The 18,792-nt window shown below is 37.8% G+C and overlaps 1 protein-coding gene across 1 annotated transcript; it reads left to right on the forward strand.

The window, feature by feature from the left end:
* Positions 1-3,955: 3,955 nt before the first annotated feature.
* LOC135222629 (N-acetylated-alpha-linked acidic dipeptidase 2-like) lies at positions 3,956-18,048 on the forward strand. The gene is given in 15 exon segments (XM_064260752.1): positions 3,956-4,118; positions 5,069-5,217; positions 7,318-7,441; positions 7,673-7,856; positions 10,872-10,962; positions 11,813-11,873; positions 11,876-11,996; positions 12,238-12,360; positions 12,607-12,753; positions 13,527-13,594; positions 13,729-13,920; positions 14,847-14,987; positions 15,441-15,546; positions 16,868-16,949; positions 17,952-18,048. Coding segments are annotated over 15 exon segments (1,839 nt in total). The 5' UTR covers positions 3,956-3,965.
* Positions 18,049-18,792: the final 744 nt, after the last annotated feature.

The raw sequence follows: 18,792 nt of genomic DNA on the forward strand, positions 1-18,792 counted from the left end.
GTTGCGTCTTTGCAGTAACATAATGAAAAAGAAAGATACTTTATTATTCGTATCACCGTGCAAGTAATTGACAAAGAAACGAAACCAATCAAAGATCCCTTGTCGTTAAATGAAAGTCACCGACAAGAGAGAGAGAGAGAGAGAGAGAGAGAGAGAGAGAGGAGAGAGCCATTTAACGACATTAATTGCACTACAATTTTATAATTTTTATCTTGCTACGAAAAATGAGGAGAGAGAAAGAGAAAGGAGATAATTTGTGATTTGAGAGCTAAAGTAATCCGATAATCCCATCACTGTCTTCGTACTTTGACTTACATTGAGAGAGAGAGAGAAAAAGAGAGAGGAAGGGAACGAGAGAAGATAGAGAGAGAGAGAGAGAGAGAGAATCATTAAAAAAAAAAAAAAAAAAAAAGAGGGTAAACAATAATGAATACGAACTTCTTTACGTTCATTGATCGTCCCTTCACTTACTTTGAGAGAGAGAGAGAGAGAGAATATCATTAAAAAAGGGGAAACAACAATGAATAAGAATTTCTCTGCGTTCAGTGATGTCCCTTGAATTACATTATGAGAGAGAGAGAGCGAGAGAGAGAGACGAGAAGAGAGAGAGAGAGGACTATTCGTTGTAATCGCCCTTATTTTAATATTGCTGAACAAATAGTACATATAAATTTTTCACTTCTGCACCCGTATTTTATCACCCATCGTTGGTGGGTAAGTTTGCTAGTAATATTAATAAGAATGGTCAGTTCCAACAATATTTAAGGCTTTTTATAAAGGGAATATGATAACGATTTAAAACAATACGATGTGATATGATTTCATAATAATTATTTTCCAAAATATATACGATAACATACTTCTTAAAGCAGAAGGTCTCGAATATGTCCATCAGGTTAATAACTGAACACAAATAAAAGTCTCTCTCTATAAACTATGCATTTCTTTCGTTACCTTTCCTCGTACTCTCTCTCTCTCTCTCTCTCTCTCTCTCTCTCTCTTTTCCATGTACATTTCATTCATTATTGCATTTCTTTGCCCGATTACCGTAATTTCCCTCTTCCTCCATTTGAACCATTCCACGTAACTATGTACTGGTTGTTTGAACGAAGGCCATCATTCAGGGTAAGAAGGGCATGAGCCCTCCGCGCTAGGTTTGTTGCTGGCTACTACTTTACTATACTCTGTTTTTTTTCCATCTGTCCATCCACCTGTGGTGTTTTTGCGTGGTAACACTGCGTCCCGGGCTTTAAATAGTTACGCTATGTGTAGCTTTTAGGTAAATAAAAGGATATGTGGGTGTACATTTGCAACTGAAAAGTGTTTTAATAATTTACAGTATGCGAATTACACCGTTAGTATTCAAAATAAGGTTATTATTATTGTATTATTATTGTTGAATGTAAGCTCAAGTAACTATGTAAAGCCCGGGACGCAGTGTTACCATACGCAAACACCACACGCTAGTGGACAGATGAAAAAAACAAGAGTATAGACACCCCTTCCATATATTGTTTGAATGAAGACTCAGATGTTGGTAGTAGTAGTTGTAGTAAATGGAATATTTATGGTGTTTCACATACTCAAACACCTACCCTACTCATATTTTAGATGAGCAATGTCTCTAGTAGAGTACAATAAGGGAATGGGCATCAAATGAGAATATAAGTGTGTAATACAATTCCATAGCGCAATTCACGTTTCCTCTTAACTTGAGGTATGCACCAAGTCTTACACACACTGAAAATCATTGTTACCCTGGAGTTTCTGTTGCTTCGTATTGTCTCCTAAGTCCCGGTTCAAGCGAACCTACTTTGTCCTGCTAAATGAATGTAACAACGCAAGTGGTCTTACCTTAACTTCCTTAATAATACATGATCAGTCCCATAATAAATCCACAGTGCTCGGTATAGCACTCTACAAGCCCCTTTCATTATCTTATCGGTGTGCTTCAGTGTCAGTTTTGCTGTTTCTAAACACTTGATTCATGTACTTGAAACTGACACTAATGTTTGTTGTAGGGTTGTTCAGTGGTTATCAGTGAGTCTATGTTCCCGGTTTTATCTATATATTTATTTTTTTTCTTTCGGGATTTGAAGTTACTCATTCTTTCAATTTTCAAGGTATTGCTTATTACAAGAGGGTCCAATATTGGTATTTCAACGATCATCATCATACTACCGGGAACTCTCCTATTACGTCTGATATAGTTTACGTCACAACTAGTCTCTCTCTGGGCGCTTGCTAAATTTAGCTAAGTTTCCCTTTAAATTTCTTTGATTTATTCAGATAATGGCCTTAATTATCCACATCAGACATCACTACATATTTTTGCTAATTAGGCAGTGGCTTCAAATAGCTATTTCCAAAATATGAGCCCTATCCGATGCCTCGTCAAGATTTTATCGACGAAAAGCTATTTAGTCACAGCCCTGAATTGCACTTTTTTTTTTTTAATACATACTTTTAAGCACAGATATCTGAGAAAATACTCTGGAGTCTATTGACCCCAGGTTGTCATTTTCCGTCTGTCTGACCAAGCAAGATGATGTGCAGGACTTCATGGTCCGTATCCCATGCGGGAGATATTCTAGAGCAGTGGTTCCCAACCTTTGGCACTTTTAGGAACCCCTGAGACAATTTTTCTCATTCTAAAGAACCCCCAATATATATTATATATATATATATATATATATATATATATATATATATACTATATATATATATATATATATTTGAAATCATCATACATAAACCACGTGTGTGGAACAGATCCTGATGTGTTAGAAATATATATATATATAATATATATATATATATATATATATATATATATATATATATATATATATATATATATATATATATATATATAAGCATTTGTAATAATTACCTTTAGTAAAACAGAGAAGAAAATCTCGCACAATATGTTACGATAAAATAAACTACAGGACTACGATTTCTCATGCCATGTTTAATGAAGAAAAATATATGCTTATAAATAACAAATGATTAAATAAAACATGAATTCTCACGGAACCCCGGTTGAGGATGGCTGTTCTAGAGTGTTATTGTATTTATAATTTATGCATATGTTCAACATAACCGTATAGTTATAATGTGTGGCATTTGCTTAATTTCCAGTAAATTAGAGCAGTGGATGCATTCCGATTAATTCGCGCTTGTTTCATATCTTATTTTGCTGCTAATGGTCTTGCTCTTCTAACGTTTAAGACACCCGTATGTGAAATGCAGTGTAGATCATATAGAGGCGTTGAAAATGTTGGTAAAACCGTTGGTATAAGTGATAAGATCTCTAGTCTTGATTTTTTTACTAGACTTTAAATATCCCTAGACTATATCGTTGTAGCCAGTGGGTGGTGAGAAACTGGAGATTTTGTGATAATGGTTGGCGGTGTTTATACGGTTACCTCTCTCGCCTTCCTTCCCCCCCCCCCCCCCCCCCTCCCCCCCCCCCCCCCACCCCCCCCCCCCCCCCCCCAAGAAATTCCAGGAACGTCAAAATTCACGAGAGAGGACGACGACCTTCAGTAAATAACCTAAAGGAGGGAAGAATTTTAGTATGAAGATATAATTCAGGGTCTCACAGTTAACTGCTCCTTGTTGGACGAGTGGTTTTAGCGGTCGGCTACCAATCCGGTGAACCGAATTTCGAATTTCGGCTCGGCCAACGCGGAATCAGAGGAATTTATTTCTGGCGATAGAAATTCATTTCTCGATATAATGTGGTTCGGATCCCACAATAAGCTGTAGGTCCCGTTGCTAGGTGACCCATTGGTTCGTAGCCACGTAAAATTGTCTAATCCTTCGGGTCAGCCCTAGGAGAGGTGTTCATCAGCTCATTGGTCTGGTGAAACTAAGATATACTTATTATTACTCTCAATTAACGTTGGATGTCGTATAATCAGGCATTAACGTCGTGACTTGAATGTTTTCACAGGGAGATGACCAGAAAACCGAGCCTTGGTGGCACCGAGGAAGAGAGGGAAATGGCTCGATGGATTGAAGGCCACTGGAAGGACCAGGGACTGGACGAAGTGCACCTCGTTCCATACCAAGTTCTTCTCTCGTACCCGAGTCCAGATGTTCCGAATTTGGTGGGTGGAAACTGACTCACTTTCTCAAGTTTCTTGACACCCTTTACACGACACTTTCCAGCCTCCGTAGGGGGTAGTGGCGTCAGTGCTCCTCACACAGTGTTCTGTATGTAGGCATTACTTCAGGTTCTTTTGCAGCGTCCCTAGCTGCAACCCCTTTCATTCCTTTTACTGTACCTCCTTTCGTATTCTCTTTCATCCATCTTACTTTTCACCCTCTCCTAACAATGGTTTCTAGCGGTTTTCATCTTGATACACCTTGGAAACCCTTTTTTTTTTTACTCCCACTTTCCCTTTCAGCGCTGAGTGGAATGACCCCATAGGTCCCAGCTCCTTTTTTTATTCTTTTTTTTTATTCTAGAATATTTGTGTAGAGGCTTCTTTGTCAATTTTTAGTTTTCACCTTCGCTTCCGTATTTTCTCTCATTCCTCTGCAATCTCAGATGCCAGAACTTGACCCATAGTTTCTGCTTTCATGAAATTATCAGAGCCCTTTGCCCAAAGAAAACTTGTCTGAAGGATTGATTTATAACTTACAGTCTGGCGTCGCAGTTACTATAGATTGTCTATAGTGACTGAAAACTTACCAAAGATTGAGTTTTGTGTTTGTGACTTCAGTTTTGTTTTGATATTTTCATAGGAATGTTTCCATTTTTAGAAATTGCGTGACTTTTTTAGCATTATTATTTACTCAGTATTTGCAAAGAAAAGAACTTCCTGATGACCTAATTTGACAATTGTCAATTCATTGTATAATAACTGTTCATACGTTTTTCTTGGCATAACACTTATGTTAATTCATTTTAATTGTGTTAATTCATTTTAACTGTGATACTGTGCATTCTTTCTTCTACACTGAATTCCTGACGAACTATGTTTACAAAGGAGATTTTTGACAGGCGGTTACAAGCTGCACTGACTAATTGGGCTTGTGTTCGTCCATCTTGCAGGTTCGTATTATTGACAGCAACGACGATAAAGCAATATGGGTCTCGGCTCCAAAAGCAGAAGAACCTCTGTATGCTGAAGAGGATGCCTTACCGGACCTCCCATTCACTTTCAACGGCTACGCGTTCCCCGGCAATGTGACGGTAAAAATGGAAAGTTGATGGCATTCTTTAAAAAGTTAGAGGATTTTAGTCATTATCACCAGCCAGAGTTGCATGTGCGTTCCCATGGCATTATGACGGCAAATAGATGGGTTGTTTAAATTTGTTGAAAGTTGGGTTTTAACTATAACTATAGTAAGAATAATTTGCAACGATAGTCCAGAAAAACACTTTTGGGAGTGATAACTGTCAGTTGGTTGCGGTTATGTTAAGATAAAAAACACGTTTGGTTACAAGTGAACTAGTCCTCTTTCGGTGTTTGCCTTTTCCTTAGTTTTGTTCAGACCAGAGGCCCTTGTTTGATGTTTCATGCTGATTTACCTTTGTTCAGATCAGAGGCCCCCTGCTATAGTTCATGTTTACGATTGTATTCAGATCAGAGGCCCTGTTATAGTTCATGTTTACGATTTATTCAGATCAGAGGCCCTGTTATAGTTCATGTTTACGATTTTATTCAGACAGAGGCCTTGTTATAGTTCATGTTTACGATTTTATTCAGATCAGAGGCCCTTGTTATAGTCATGTTACGATTTTTTTTATTCAGATCAGAGGCCCTTTATTGTTATAGTTCATGTTTACGATTTTGTTTATTGCACATGATCAGATCGCCCATGTTATAGTTCATGTTTACGAGAATTGTTTTATTCAGATCAGAGGCCCTGTATAGTTCATGTTTATACGATTGTATCAGATTCAGAGCCCATGTGATTAGTATTTTTCGTTTACGATTGTATTCAGATCAGAGGTGTTATAGTTCAGTTTTACGATTGTATTTCAGATAGAGGCCCTGTTATAGTTCATGTTTACGATGTATTCAGATCAGAGGCCCTGTTATAGTTCATGTTTAGATTTTATTCAGATGCAGAGGCACTTTTGGTATAAATGAACTACATCCGGTTTCCTGTTAGTTTATGATGCTGTTCAGATCCTTTTAGTTGATGGTTTTGTGGTGATCAGAAGCGCCCTTGATTTTTCTGGTTGCTTTATGATTTAGTTCAGATGAAAAAACATTTTATTTTGTTTGTAAATAAACTTTTATGGCTTCCTGTCGTCTTATGGCTTTTTCAGTTCGGAGGCACTGTAATTGTCAATGAACTATCCAGGTGTCCCATTAGTTTTTGGGTTTGTTCAGATCAGGGAGCGTTTGATATAAATGAACTGGTCAGGTGTCTCGTTGGTTTACAGTTTTGTTCAGAACTGGTTCATTATTGATTCAGATCGTGGGCATTCTTAACGTAAGTGAACTATAGTCAGGATTCCTGTCGTTTTACGGATTGTTCAGGCCAAGATCAAGGGCGCTCTTAATGTAAGTGAACTGTTCTGGTTTTATTTTGGTGTACATTTTGTTCTGATCAGACATTTGTGTATGAATGAACTAATCAGGTTTCTGCAACATTTTTCATTAAGCCTAACAGCTCCAAAAAATGCAGAGGTAGGTAAGTTTTAGTTTTCTGTAAAAAAAAAAAAAAATGATTGAGGTGGCTTTGTCTGTCTGTCCACACATTTTCTGTCCGCTCTCAGATCTTAAAAACTACTGAGGCTAGAGGGCTGCAAAATGGTACGTTGATCATCCACCCTCCAATCATCAAACATACCAAATTTAAGCCCTCTAGCCTCAGTAGTTTTATTTATTTTATCTAAGCCCGTGGCTGAAAGTTTCATGAGCCGCGGCTTATACTGCATTATACCAAGACCACCGAAAGAGAGATCTATATTTGGTGGCCTTGCTTATACCCTGTACAGAAAACTGTATTGTGTTCGGTGCATTTTGTTTTACTTGTTTTCAGTTGCATTTAGCTCTTATGTAGTGATTATTACCAAAATATTAAAATTTCATGAATCCGGGTTTGTGGTCGCTATGGCTGTGGCAATTAATTATGTTTTTTTTTTTTTTTATGACAGTGATTGTATACTTTATATCGAATATATTTGAGAAGCAAAGAGGTTAGAGCGCACAAATTACATGCACATCACGAGCAAGTAGACATTTCTCAAACGTACGACCTGCATATTCTGACAATACCAAAAGTCTGTAAGCTTCTTATAGAAGACTAAGACATTATGATTTGTGCTGATCTTCCTTCTCTGCAGAGTGATGTAGTTTATGTCAATTACGGACGGGAGCAGGACTTTGACTTCCTGGAAAGTGAAGGTGTCGACATGACTGGCAAGATCATTATTGCAAGATACGGAAAAATCTTCAGAGCTAACATCGTAAGTACTACTGTGCTTGCATTTGTCGCTATTGGAGGAGGGAAGCTTTCATGAAAAGTATTATTTTTAACAGTGTGATGCTTGTATTGCATCACGTTCATCATTTTCTGCGCAACACATGCTATTGATTTTAAATTTAGAAGAGCTTTGTGATGTGCCAGTCACCAAATATTCCTGGTGCATTCATGACGCCAGATAAGATGATTGCAACACGCGCCGTTTCTCCCGCAGGCAGAGATTGCAGAGGCCAGAGGAGCCGTCGGCGTGGTCCTTTTCAGCGACCCTATAGATTACTCTCCCGAGGGCTCAAGTTTCGTATACCCTAATTCGTACTTCATGCCCCCTTCAGCTGCTCCGTTCGGCACCGTGAAACTGGTGGACGGTGATCCCCTCACCCCCTTCTATCCCGCCACAGGTACGCGCCATTGGTCGGAGGGATGCTGGGAAAATAAACTAAAATGATGTATATATATAATATAACATATATAGTGTGTGTATATATTATATACTACATATATAGATATGTAAAATATAAATATGTAGATTGTACTTTGATTTCATTTTCTAGGTTTACATTCCAGTTAAGAATAAACACATAATATACCGCATTCGAAAAAACGATGCTGGCCATGACTTCGAGCTTGTGTACATACATGTTTAATGATTGACATCCTCCCTAGAAAGTGCCAAGTGCCAATACCTTAAAATCATTTAGAACGGAAGTTCCCAGCTCTTAACATTACACAGAAATAGGTATAGTTAAAACGGAACATGTTATCACAGAAATAACACTAACATTGCATAATAAACCAATCAGCTAATTCATTAGGGGTGAGGGGCGTGGCTTGTGGGCCTTCATAGGGTCAGGGTGTCTAGTTAAAAATCTAAAGGATAGCAACCTGAAGCACGCGGTAAATCATCTACCTAGGTATATCTCTACATTATAGTGTGTATATATATATATATATATTATATATATATATATATATATATATATATATTATTACACACACTATATAATGTGAGAGAGAGAGATTCTTAACTAGACACCCCCCTCACCCCTAATGAAAATAGCTGATTGGTTTATTATGCAATGTTAGTGTTATTTCTGTGATAACATATTCCGTTTTAACTATACCTTTTCTGTATAATGTTAAGAGCTGGGAACTTTCGTTCTAAATGATTTTAAGGTATTGGCACTTGGCACTTTCGAAGAGGATGCCAAGCATTAATAATAATAATAATAATATTAAACATGTATGTACACAAGCTCGAAGTCATGGCCAGCATAGTTTTCGAATGCGGTATATTTATTCATTCTTCACTTGGAAACAAATGTAAACCTGAGCAAATGAAATCAAAGTACAATCTGCAATACTATGTGGTTTGCAATGGCTCTGTATATCCAATATTTTGGGGCTCCTACGCAGTATCTCTAATATAGAAAATGAGTGTTTGTATATTCTGCACGGGACAACCACTGTCCTATTTTGTTTACAATGTCTATAGGAGACTGAGTTAACGTGTTTACTTCGATCTTGATTCAAATTTTCGGCAACTCTTCCACCCGGTCGTCAACCAACAAGAGTCGTCTGTCTTGTATACTATATTAATCTATTCTTTATATTATGGCATGCGATATAATTAGTCTATGCAAACCGCCACTGATTTTGACCTGTTTCATGCCATGTTTCTGTCAGTTTATTTGCTACAAAACTTTAAAATAATGAATAGACTTAGTTCGAAAACGATGCTGTTTTTTAACTTGAGCTTCAGGATTGAATTGTTTAATATTTCCAACTTGTCTCAAGTGCTCATGGTCCCGATTTATAACAGTTTTATGCGTAGGAACAAGTCAGTGCACCTCACAGCGTGCACTGTAGGCATCACTGAAGGTTTTTTTCAGCGTCCCCTCGGCCGCTAGCTGCAACCCCTTTCATTCCTTTTACTGTACCTCCATTCATATTATTTTTCTTCCATCTTGCTACCCACCCTCTCCTAACAATTATTTCATGTGCAACTGTGAGGTTTTCCTCCTGTGACACCTTTCAAATCTACCTGTTCTCAATTTCCTTTTCAGCGCTGAAGGGCTTCATTAGGTCCCAGTGTTAACTTTGGCCTGAACTCTATATTCCACTCCATTCCTATAAACTGGACGTGAAAGAACATTGCATAATGAATCAAGCGGCTACCGTAGGTAAGGGCTAGGGTGGGGGGCGTGGCTTTCTCGGCAGTCAAAGGCCTAAATACCAGGTACATAATTCAGGGTATGAATTGATGAGGTACACTTGGTTTCTACGTAATGCGCACTCTCGATCAGGCATCGCCTATGATCCAGACTTTTTTTTCTTTTCTTTGGGTCTTAAGTCACTGACTGTAGGTTGACTACCTCTCGTATAGTTTTGTTCTGGCGTTGTAAGTTGTCCATTTTATCCCCTTTACTTGAAAATAGCGAGTAAGTGGTATTCTCTGTGGATTTCCTGACTAGTTTTCATTTGCACTTTTATGAATTTTACCATCTGTCGGCATTTACATTTTTACAAACTAACATGCCATCTGCTGCTATGGCTCTTAATATTATGTCATAATCATGGAATTTGCAGTGTTGACTGTATTGTTTAATGGGTATAGCTTTGGGAATAAGAATCGTTATGGTTCCGTAAAGTGAAAATACATAGAGAAATTACAGCATCAACTTCAGCAACTTTCTTCTCGATTTTATTGTTAAAGGTCGTCGGCAAGAATTGAATGGTTTCATGGGGGTGTTCAGAGTGACATGGCATTATTTGTTGGTGTGGCTCTATCATAATCTTCCTCATAAGACCTCTTTGGGGCCACTCAGAGCCCCAGAGCTTGTGTAATGTGATACAAATCCGCGAGTAATAAATGAATGAGAAGGAAATCTCCACTAAACAGAGGGTCGGTGTGTTTTCTGGTGTCAGAACTGTAGGTGTGAGGAGGAGTTGCCTGAGGAGAGGTCTTAACTTGCGCTCTCTCCATGATCGTGATATTCCATATATTACTCGTAGCAGCAGCAGCAGCAGTAGTAGTAGTAGTGGTTTTGGCGAAATCTTTTATTTTTTAATTATGGTTTTTATGGTATTTTTTCTTCGTCTCCATTGACTGAAAACATACCTTGCCTATGTTGTGAATTCCTGTTTCCTAACCTTCATAATCCTTGAACTCCTTTACATCTTCGTGCATTTTCTTATCTAAAGAATTGTACACTTGAGTGTAAAGACTCATCTGTAAACTTCTTGTACATGAAATTGTTCTTTCAAGCGTTTTAAAAACCCATACCATCTCAAATTTTTATTGCCTGGAGAAACTTGCACTGAAATCTATTGAATCATTATTGATCTATTCTTACCTGGACTGTTTTCTACAATGTGCAGAACCAATTTTGTTATTTCGTTTTGTTTTTGGCCAGAAAGTGCATTCCACATCCCAGAAGACGAAGCACAAATTCCGAAGGTGCCTGTTCAACCTATCAGCCCTGAAGATGCGTGGCAGATCCTCAGGTAAGGATATCGCCCAAATTATTATGATATTTGATGAACAGGTCTTGGCGTCTTAAGAGAAATTTCTGGAAGGTTGGGGATAAAGTCTCAGGTTTGTGTGATTTTAGGAGATAAACTCCTTTAAGAAAGATACTCAAGGCATCACCAAATTGATTGAATATAGAATTCAATCGTAAAAGATAAAAAGTATCGGGAAATGATGACAGTGATGAGTTCATAGGAAACATAGCCATCAATTATATTTCTCTACAGAAATATACTTGATACATTTATAAGAGCACCTTTGTGAATGTGTTAAACAACATCCAGTTAGTGTAGTCAAATGTTATTTGTGTACGGTTTATTAACGTGTTTTCTCCACTGCGGCTAATAGAAAGCCTCTTATAAACCTGTTCTCAAAGCTATGCTTGTAAATTGTTTCTTGTTAGATGTGTTCTCAAAGTAATGTTACATGTTTGCTTGAAAGCCATTGTTAGTGTGTAGGTATTTCCTTACAGTCTGTACTTGGGAGAGCGCCTTTTATAATAGCATTTTCTCAAATAATGTTGTTTTTGTATACTGCACCTCCACCTCCTTACAGTCAGCGTTAGCTCGACAGTAGATGTTATCCAGGTGTATTTTCCAACAGTTGAATACTAGCAGATTATCACATTAAAGTTATCCCTACTATAGCCATCAGTAGCGTATAGTAATTCCATATCGTCACATAGTAACTGAGTACCATATATGAACGTGTATGTAGACTAACCTTTACTCTGTTAAGTTCATTTTCTTGCAGTCAGATTTTAATGATTACCATTTATGAAAGTCATTTTAACTCCAGCCATTACTAGAGTATATTTGCCTGCAGCCGAATGGGAGGCGAGCCAGCACCCGCTCCCAGTGATTGGCAAGGTGGCTTGAATTTTACTACCGCAAGGCGGACCAGGGATTCCAGCAGAAAAATCTGAAACTGAACTTGGATGTCAATAACAAAAATACTCCCACAACAACGTACAATGTCATTGGCATTATCAAAGGAAGCGTAGAACCGGGTAAGTTGCGTTGTATATTTGAGTTGTGTCATGTAGTGTAGTGCAGCATTTCAAATATCCAAACATTAACATGACCTGATGGAAAAGTCCTCATAGATTGCATAAACAGCTCCTTGGCTGCAGTACCCTCAGAGCTAACATTCTGAATTGAGATTTAGACAGATAAGAGCCATTGTCATTCAGGTGAACTGGAACTATAATAGCTGTGTTGATTAAGTTTCGGTGGCATTTCTTTTTACAGATCGATATGTAGTACTTGGCAACCACTATGACGCGTGGATTTTTGGTGCTGTTGATCCTCATTCTGGGACAGCAGCTATGCTAGAGCTTTCTCGCCTTCTAATGCAACTTTCAAAGGAAACAGGCAAGTCCGAATCAACTGAATTTTCCCTGGAAACATTGGTAGACAGAGCAATATAATCTTTCGTGTTCCATTGTTGGCTCATCTTTTCTAAGAGTGCATTCATTATCTCTTCTGTAACTGAAAATTTCCTTGTTGAAGTATCAAGTGTAGCCAGGTCTCTCATTGGATGCAGTTGCAAAAGTTCACTTTTAGAAAATGTAATCACTTGTGATTCCTTGTGTCTGTTTATTTGTGAATGGTCAACAGGGTGGCGTCCGAGGAGGTCACTGGTCTTCTGTGCTTGGGGCGCTGAAGAATATGGTGTTGTTGCTTCCCTGGAATGGACAGAACAGTTTGAGAAACAGCTGGCCTCTCGTGCTGTTGCTTACCTTAATGTCGACATGGCCATTGAAGGTAAGGCAGGAAGAGAAATAAAAATTATAGGGTGGCAGTGACTTCATCCCAATCGTTAAGTAAGATTTTGTTCTTCATGGGTTTGGACATGTAACAAGATTGTCTTTATTCTCCCCCGTCTTGTAATAAACGTCTGAATTTGCACCTGGCCCAAGAAGTCACCCATGCCCTTTTCCCACATTTTTCGGGGTTTCCCACTGGTCCTTGTTCTGCTGATAACTCCTCAACAACAGTTCTGTTTCTGGATCTATTTTCCAGCCGCTGGAGGCCACACCTCTCCTTAGCATACTGCAGTTGTAGCCTCGGCTCATTGCTTGTCTAGGACGCTGAATGAGAAGTGGCCTTGAGCTATTAAATTTTTTGTTTTGTCATGGCTATTGGAAATAAGGTTACATATGATATTAAAGAGTAATTCTGTGTGTAAGATAAATGTAGCTTGGTGCTTCCCGAGCAAATATAACTGTAGGAATATGGGGCAATTAATTCTTGAATAGAAATCACTTAAGTGTCTGATAAGTCTTTTGAATCCAGAGGATTATCAGTTGAAGATTTATGAGATATTGCACATTACATTCTTTTCAAGTTTATAAACCATTTGTTGCATTTTCATGTAAACAATATAAATGCCATTCTCTAAAGTATGGAGATCCCTTCAGCAGTCATTTCTACTTTGATATAAAACTAGGTAATCGTTTCAGCAGCATGAGGATTGATGTCGCTCAGAAAGATCCAATTAGTTTGAATAAACCATTATTCATAACTTTACTTTTAAGGTAATTACACTCTCCGGACGAAGTCAGCGCCTATGTTGTACGACATCATCTTCGAAGGTACAAAAAAGGTAAGTCGCCTGAGGACATTGTTATGAAACGTAGTAGACTTGCGATTTCATGTCCCAAAAGGAATACTGACTGATTTTTAGTATACTTTCTCCCACGTCGAAAAGGAATATTCAAATATTTTATTCTCTGAAAGATTCCCAACCCGAACCCGGAAGAAGTGGCTGGAGGGCGAACGACCGTTTACGATACTTGGGCTGTGAGAAGACCTGACACAGTTCAGCCTGGTCTGCCATTGATGCAGTTCATAGGATCTGGCAGCGATTACAAGGGCTTCCAGCATAACATTGGCATTCCAAGCATGGATGTGCGATACACACACGATAATGTAAGTCGCAGAGCGCATTTTGTTCAGTAGGCCATAGACCAAACTCTGAATTTGATACCAACGTAAAAGGCACCTTCATTTCTTTGACATTTAATCTGACAGCCGTTTTAGGAAGGGGGATGAATCAAATATGGCACCATTAGTTTTTCATAATAACGTTTTTTCCATGAAGAATATAAATCTACTTGATAACCATGTCTAAGGCTAGTGTACCTTCAGGAAGGCTTATTGTTTAAATGTTATCTAGACACCCTTGTCTTTTTAAGATGGCAACCTGGCATTTGCCACCTAGACAGTGTGAGAGGCTGAAAGCAGACTGTATAGAGTAATTCTTAAATATGACTTGATTGGTCTCTCAAATTCCTTGATCTCATCTTGTCAAGTTCAGTGAAATCCGTGGCGCTTGTTTAGTAAAGAGTTTCATATTTCAAACAACTTGTCGTTAATTTAGAAGGTTTCAGCAAGCACAACTTGATTTTGTCTTAATTGCAAGAATCGAGTTGCTGTAGATCAAGTTCTTAAGTGTTTTTTTAATTGCTGGTCATTACGACAATGAAAGCTTCAACAACACAATAAAGCTGGTGTAAATAAGTTTTTTAAAATTCCAGTTCCGTAGGGGGTAGTGTCGTCAGTGCACCTAACGCGATGCACTGTAGGCATTACTAAAGGATATTTGCAGAGTCCTTTCGGCCCCTGGCCGCAACCCCTTTCGTTCCTTTTACTGTACCTCCGTTCTTTTCCTGTCTCTTCCATCTTGCTATCCACCTTCTCCTAATACATGTTTCATACTGTAACTGCGAGGTTACCTCCAGTTAACCCTTGTTCACTTCTCAATTTCCATTTCAGCGCCTGAATGACCTCATAGGTCCCAGTGCTTGGCCTTTGGTCTTCATTCTGTATTCCATTGCGTTCTATTTAAATTCCAGGTTACTCTAGGAGAACCAATGTACCATACCCTGTACGAGACTTTTGCCCTCGTCGACGAGATATACGACAGGGGTTTCCTCTACCATAAGGCAGTGACAGCTCTCTGGGGGGATGTTGCCATGGTGCTTTCGGAGTCGAAGGTCAGGTTGCTTTATTTTGTTATTATTATTATTATTATTATTATTCAGAAGATAACCCAATTCATGTGTTACAAGGCCCCCAGGGGCCACTGACTTGAAATCCAGGCTTCCAAAGAATATGGTGCTCATTAAGAAGCAAGATATAAGGTGAAGGAAAGTACAGAAAGAAGAGCTCTCGCTTGTTAAGAAAGGAAATATAAACTAATGAAGAGATAAAAAAAAGTACTAAAACGTCAGGGGGATAGCATTAGGTTAGTAATTCATCTTCCCTTGAGATTTTGAAGCTCCATTATAGTAAGAGACTGTTCCTTAGTCCAACGGTGCGAGGAATAAAGGACCTCTAGAACTGAGAAGTTCGACAGCGAGGCACAAAAAGCGAAATGCAACACATTTGGGATAATTAGGCCAAGTCAAAATTCCATGATGCCATTAACAATTTTTTACTCATTACAGATACTTCCTTATTCTCTGGAGGCATATGCCGATTTCATCAGTAGGGCTTCGGAAGATATTATCAAGACCTATGGAGATTTGATTGCCCAGAGAAATATGACCATGGGTAAAGTATATTTTCACCTCGTCTTAATGTCTTGTACATGTCAAGATGTAGGAGATACGTGTAATGTACATAGTCAAGATACAATTAATATTCATAAGATATACATAAAAATCAAATTTTGTTTTCTTGTTTATTATTATTATTATTATTATTGAAATGTTTTATTTGGTGGCAACTTTGCTGTTTTAGTTAGTGTGATAAGGAGAATCTAGCAGTTTTCTTCAAATTCTTTCGGAAGCTTTGTTGTTTGTAACACCACACACACACATACACATTCACATACACACACACACATACATACATACATACATACATACATACCATACATACATACATACATCATACATACATACATACATATATATAATATATATATATATATATATATATAATATATATATATATAATATATATCACGGTGTGTGTAAATGTATATTTACACTTACATTAATATAGAATTCTTTACCATTTTAGTGACTTATGTGATCAGGAGATTTTTTTTGTATTATATTATTATTATTATTATTTTTTATTATTATTATTATTATTATTATTATTATTATTATTATTATTATTTCCGTAAAGGGATAATGTCGACAGTGCATCTCACGCGGTGCACTGTAGGCATTACTTGGGGTTCTGTGCAGCATCCCTTCGACTTGTAGCTGCAACCCCTTTCATTTTTATTCCTCTTCATCTGTTCATATTGTGTTTCTTCTATCTTGACTTTCCACACTTTCCTGTTTCACAGTGTAACAGCTCAATTCTTTTCTTAAAACCTTACTCTGTTTCATTTTCAGTGCAGAATGACCTCATAGGTCCCAGTGTTTGGCCTTTGGTAAAATTTATACATTTATTATTATTTTTTTATTGCTATAGCCTAATTAGTAGAGTAAGAATTGTGCTATTTAAGTACTTATGTGAATCTTTATCATTCAGTTCCTTTCAGACAGTTATCTTGTATGAGCTCTGACTCTATGCTTGTCGCTCAGTACAGTATAGGCTACTACACCTTGGGGTTTTTCTTTCGTTCCGTTCCAGTATAGGCTACACCTTGGGGTTTTCTTTCGTTCCGTCTAGGCTACACCTTGGGTTTTCTTTCGTTCCGTTCTAGGCTACACCTTGGGGTTTTCTTTCGTTCCGTTCCAGTATAGGCTACACCTTGGGGTTTTCTTTCGTTCCGTTCTAGGCTACACCTTGGGGTTTTCTTTCGTTCCGTTCCAGTATAGGCTACACCTTGGGGTTTTCTTTCGTTCCGTTCATAACTGCAGGTAACTGGAGCCTTTTCATCTGAGATATCTTGGTGTCATTTCTTTTTCAGAGTTCTTCACAGAAGCCGTTGCAAACTTTCATAAGATAGTGAAGGATTTCACCGAAGAACTGAAACAAGTCGACTTGGAAAAGTAAGTTAACTATACTCATTTTTTTCCATCTGTCCATTCCGACCTAGTGGTGGTGGTTTTGGCAATGGTTAGCACTGAGTCCCGGGCTTGAAATAGTTACGCTATGTGTAAGTTTATGTAAATAAAAGGATATCTGGGTGTACATTTGCAACTGAAAAGTGTTGTAATAATTTATTGTATGCAAATTACACCGTTAATATTCGCGCAAACATCACAGGCGGTATGGACAAGAATCTCGAAAAAAACAGGAGTATATATAGTATAAGGTCAGACTGCGCCAAATGGTATTGTTTTCTTTTTGGTGAAATATTTCAATTTTCAGAGTTTAAAGTGAATGTCGGTGACTTAGGTTCTCAGGGTTGAGGGCAGTAGGTGAAATAAGTTTTTTTTTCTTATTACAGATTTTAAAGTTTACAAATTTACAAAGTTAAATACTTAAATATTGGGGGATTTTAACATTTCCATTTTGTGGTTAGCATTTGAAATACGCGTTTTCCTTATTATATGAATGTTAGTAAGTTTTTACGCATTACAGATTTAAAGTTGAATACTAGTGAACTTTAACATTTTAAGCTTGTGGACAGTATATTCAGGTTTGTAGTCAGTTTTTGAAATGCTTTGCAATTCTTTTTGGTAATATTTAACCATTATTTTAAGTACGTTTCAATAACTCCCCGTAGGGGGTTAGTGCAGTTAGTGCACCTCACGCGGTGCACCGTAGGCATTACTTAAGGATTTTTGTAGCGTGTCTTTGGCCCTAAGCTGCGACCCCTTTTGTTCCTTTTACTTTACCTCGTTTCATTGTCTCTTTCTTCCATGTGACTTTCCACCCCTCCTACCAGTTGATTCATAGTGCAACTGCGAGTTTTTCCTCCGGTTACACTCACACCTTTTGCTGTCAAATTCCGTTTCAGCGCTGAATGACCACACAGGTCCCAGTGCTTGGACTTTGGTCTAAATCCTATATTCAATTCAATGATTTCAATAACGATTTTTTCTCAGTCCACTCCAGGTACGTAAAGTTAACGACCAACAAATGATGGTGGAGAGGGCTTTCATCGATCCGCGAGGGTTACCTGGGAGACCGGAGTACAAGTAAGTTAAAGTGTAGTAGAATCCTTAATAAAATAAAAGGTCCTGACTGGGGGAAATGTTAATAGGATTCTTACGAATGAAAGGTCAGATCGGGGCCTTTTAAATATATTCCCTTAGATTTGAAGTTCGAAAGTGGGATGGGGATTAGATGTGATCCTTGAATATGGTCTTAACCGGTTGAAATTTAGATATAATCCCCACTGTTGGCATTACTTAAGGTTCTTTACTGTACCTGCTTTCATTTTCTCTTTCTTCTATCTGACTTTCCACCCTCTCTTAACACTTGATTCGTAGTGCAACCGCGAGGTTTTCCTCTTGTTACACCTTTCAAACCTTCTACTGTCAATTTCTATTTCGGCGCTGAATAGGTCCCAGGTGCTTGGCCGTTGGCCCAAATACTATATTCAATTCAATTTAAATATAATCCTAAAAAGAATAAAGGTAGAAATTGGGTTGTGGGGGCATTAAACATTGTCCTTAGAATTATAGGTCCGAAAGCAGGGTACTTCAGAAATGAAATTCCTAATTGGGGTGGGAAATATAATCATTAAAAGAATTGAGCATTGTTTATTCCTTAAATATGAAGATCCGAAAAGGGGCGTTGATTAAATATGATCATAAAAAATTAAAGTTCTATTGAAAAGTATTATACAAATAAAATGAAGGTCAGACTTGGGGAATATTATGTAGAATGGTTAACAGAGAATAATTTTTTTAATAGGAACAGTATAATCCACAAAGAATGTAG

This window comes from Macrobrachium nipponense, chromosome 8 (assembly GCF_015104395.2).
Source record: "Macrobrachium nipponense isolate FS-2020 chromosome 8, ASM1510439v2, whole genome shotgun sequence".
NCBI classification, from domain to species: Eukaryota; Metazoa; Arthropoda; class Malacostraca; order Decapoda; family Palaemonidae; genus Macrobrachium; species Macrobrachium nipponense.